This window comes from Biomphalaria glabrata, chromosome 14, assembly GCF_947242115.1.
Source record: "Biomphalaria glabrata chromosome 14, xgBioGlab47.1, whole genome shotgun sequence".
In the NCBI taxonomy this organism is placed as follows: Eukaryota; Metazoa; Mollusca; class Gastropoda; family Planorbidae; genus Biomphalaria; species Biomphalaria glabrata.
The window spans coordinates 16,804,235-16,806,983 of record NC_074724.1 but is presented as its reverse complement, the minus strand read 5'-3'; the positions used below and the strand labels follow the sequence as shown (position 1 = coordinate 16,806,983).

The 2,749-nt window shown below is 35.3% G+C and overlaps 1 protein-coding gene across 1 annotated transcript in view; it reads left to right on the top strand.

Moving 5' to 3' along the window:
* Positions 1-1,462, top strand: part of LOC129922926 (uncharacterized) — a 5,779-nt gene extending 4,317 nt beyond the window's left edge. The window contains exon 5 of the mRNA XM_056011165.1: positions 1,372-1,462. Coding sequence (XP_055867140.1) covers positions 1,372-1,451 — 80 coding nt within the window. The 3' untranslated portion in view covers positions 1,452-1,462. The remainder of the gene's footprint in view (positions 1-1,371) is intronic.
* The last annotated feature ends 1,287 nt before the right edge of the window (positions 1,463-2,749 follow it).

Here is a 2,749-nt window from a genome sequence, read left to right as displayed (position 1 = left end):
TAGGATATTTAGGGTCCACGCAACTTTAATAGGCACTTGCCATTTTTTGAGGGAAAAGTAAAGGCGGTTGGTAGTTGTGCTGGCTACATGAAACCCTCGTTAACGGTGGAAGACAGAAACAGATGACCTTTACATCATATGTCCTATAGATGCAATGCAAGGTCTGAAAGGGAACAACTTTCAATATGCGCCGCATAGTCATGCTTAATATTGTATTTATTGTAAGTATTATTATTATTATTATAGCTTTTATATAGCGATACTTTCATGCTTTCATAGCATGCTCAGAGCGCTTTTGGTGCTGACTTTAGGCTCTCAGTAAACACAACTCTGCCCGAGTCGGGTGTCGAACCTCTAGGCAGCCAAGCCAAGCCAAGTTCAAGCGCATCTGCCTCTAGACCACGCTTCCCAGGTTAATGTCTATTAGTGGAAGATCTGCCAAATATTTACAAGCGGGCGAGTTTTTAATGAATCTCTTTGTTCTGCGAGGAACCAGGTTCGGATCGCAGATTCGAATGAGATTTTAAATTTTGGGATCTTTAGGGCGCATACGAGTCCACCCAGGTCTAATGGGTACCTAACATTAGTTGGAGAAAAAAAAGGCAGTGGGTTTTGTGTTGGCTACATGGCACCCTCGTTAACCCATTGCCAGAGAGATATCATCTGCACTATAGATTCTTAAAGTGGAACTTTTTTTTTACTATGTTTAAAATACAGGCAGCTATTCACAATAAGATCTGACAGACAGGTAATTTACTCTAACACAGGTAATTATTTTGCCCAGGATACGTCAAAATTGCTAACTAAAAGCCTGATAATGAATTATCTCAGCAATATTCTACAAAGATGTACTCTTTCAGGCGTAACCGTAAAGTGTTACAGAAGAAGTATCAAGATAGAGAGGGGGGGAGAATTACCTGAACAACAATACTACAACAAATCATAACGATGTGAAAGCGTGCCCAACACAATTAGTAATTTGATGATAAATATATGGGCCTAGTACAACTTTGGCTGAAAAATCTCCAAGCAACTAATCAGACCATTATATTATAAGCTACAGACGTCTTTTGAAAATAATTACTTCCTTCACGTATCCATGTTTTAATAGTCATACATGTCAGTACAAGAATTTAACTATATCAAATGTTTTCCTGGCTGATTCAGGCAACCCGTTCTATTCTCTAATGACACAAATCGAGTACAAATCGAGTGTCATTGAAATATTATATTTCTTCATCCGTTTGTCTAGCAGAAATTGTTTAGACCTGTTTAACTTCAAAACATATTGTATTGATTGAATATTGGTTTAACACAACATAATAAAAATAAATATTACTTCCTAATGTGTTTGTCTAAATTACTTTTCAGAATTTTCTTGCGTAGTTGATGACGTACTGCACAAACGAAATCTATCACTGACCTATGTGCTACACGTGAACAGTAAGTAGTTGTCAGCTGTGTAGTACAATAGTAAACAATTTCTAAGCTCTTCTGATTGTATTAAAAAAAAAACATTTTGGGCTGCATGCTCTATGCATCCTAACAAGTCAGACCTACTGGCCGCAAAAGCAACTTATAGAACAAAAACTATATTGAGAGATGCCAGATCTGGAAACTACCGCGCAATTCGTCACAGACATACGATTACTCTTCTGAACACTTCAACATATAAATGAGAACTAAGTTCAACACAAGATTTGGGAAAAATAAACAATGGGCAACATAAGCTATAGACAACATAAGCTATGGGCAATATATGCTATATACAAAATAAGCTATGGGCAACATAAGCTATAGACAACATAAGCTATGGGCAATATATGCTATATACAAAATAAGCTATGGGCAATATATGCTATATACAAAATAAGCTATGGGCAACATATGCTATAGACAACATAAGCTATGGGCAACATAAGCTGTAGACAAAATAAGCTATGGGCAACATAAGCTTTAGGCAGCATAAACTATGGGTAAAATAAGCTATTGGCAAAATGAGCTATGGGCAACATAAGCTATGGGCAACATAAGCTATGGGCAACATAAGCTATGGGCAACATTAACTTTAGATAACATAAGCTATGAGCAACATAAGCTATAGGCAACATAAGCTATGGGCAAAATAAGCTATGACCAACATAACTATGACCAGCATAATCTATAGGCAACATAAGCTATGACCAGTATAATATATAGGCCACATAAGCTATAGGCAACATAAGATATGAAGCTATATTAAGCATAATACATAATACATATTGCAACATAAGCTAAAGGCAACATAAGATATGAAGCTATATTAAGCATAATACATAATACATATTGCAACATAAGCTATAGGCAACATAAACTATGGTCAGCATGAGCTTTATGCTTGATTTGGGTTCTGCTTTTAAACCTATATTTTTAACCAATCGAAAAAAAGTAACTTACTGGACGCTTTATTTTCTTATTGGTAAACTATTATAATCCATTTGAACTTCCTTGAAGGAAAGAACAGCACTAAATATATGCACTTGCACAACACTAAACATGTCTTTGAAAAAATACACATTGAATGAAGACATAACACATAAGGCACAGACATTTGATCTGTAAGGTTTACATTGGTTCAATTTAAAATCCATTGTAAATAATAATTTTTTGGAATGAATAATATTCTAATAATATTTTAGTTCAAGAAACTCGTGTTCAAGGGCAGTAATTCAATTAATTTGTCTGATGGGTGAAGTAGGTATGAATCATT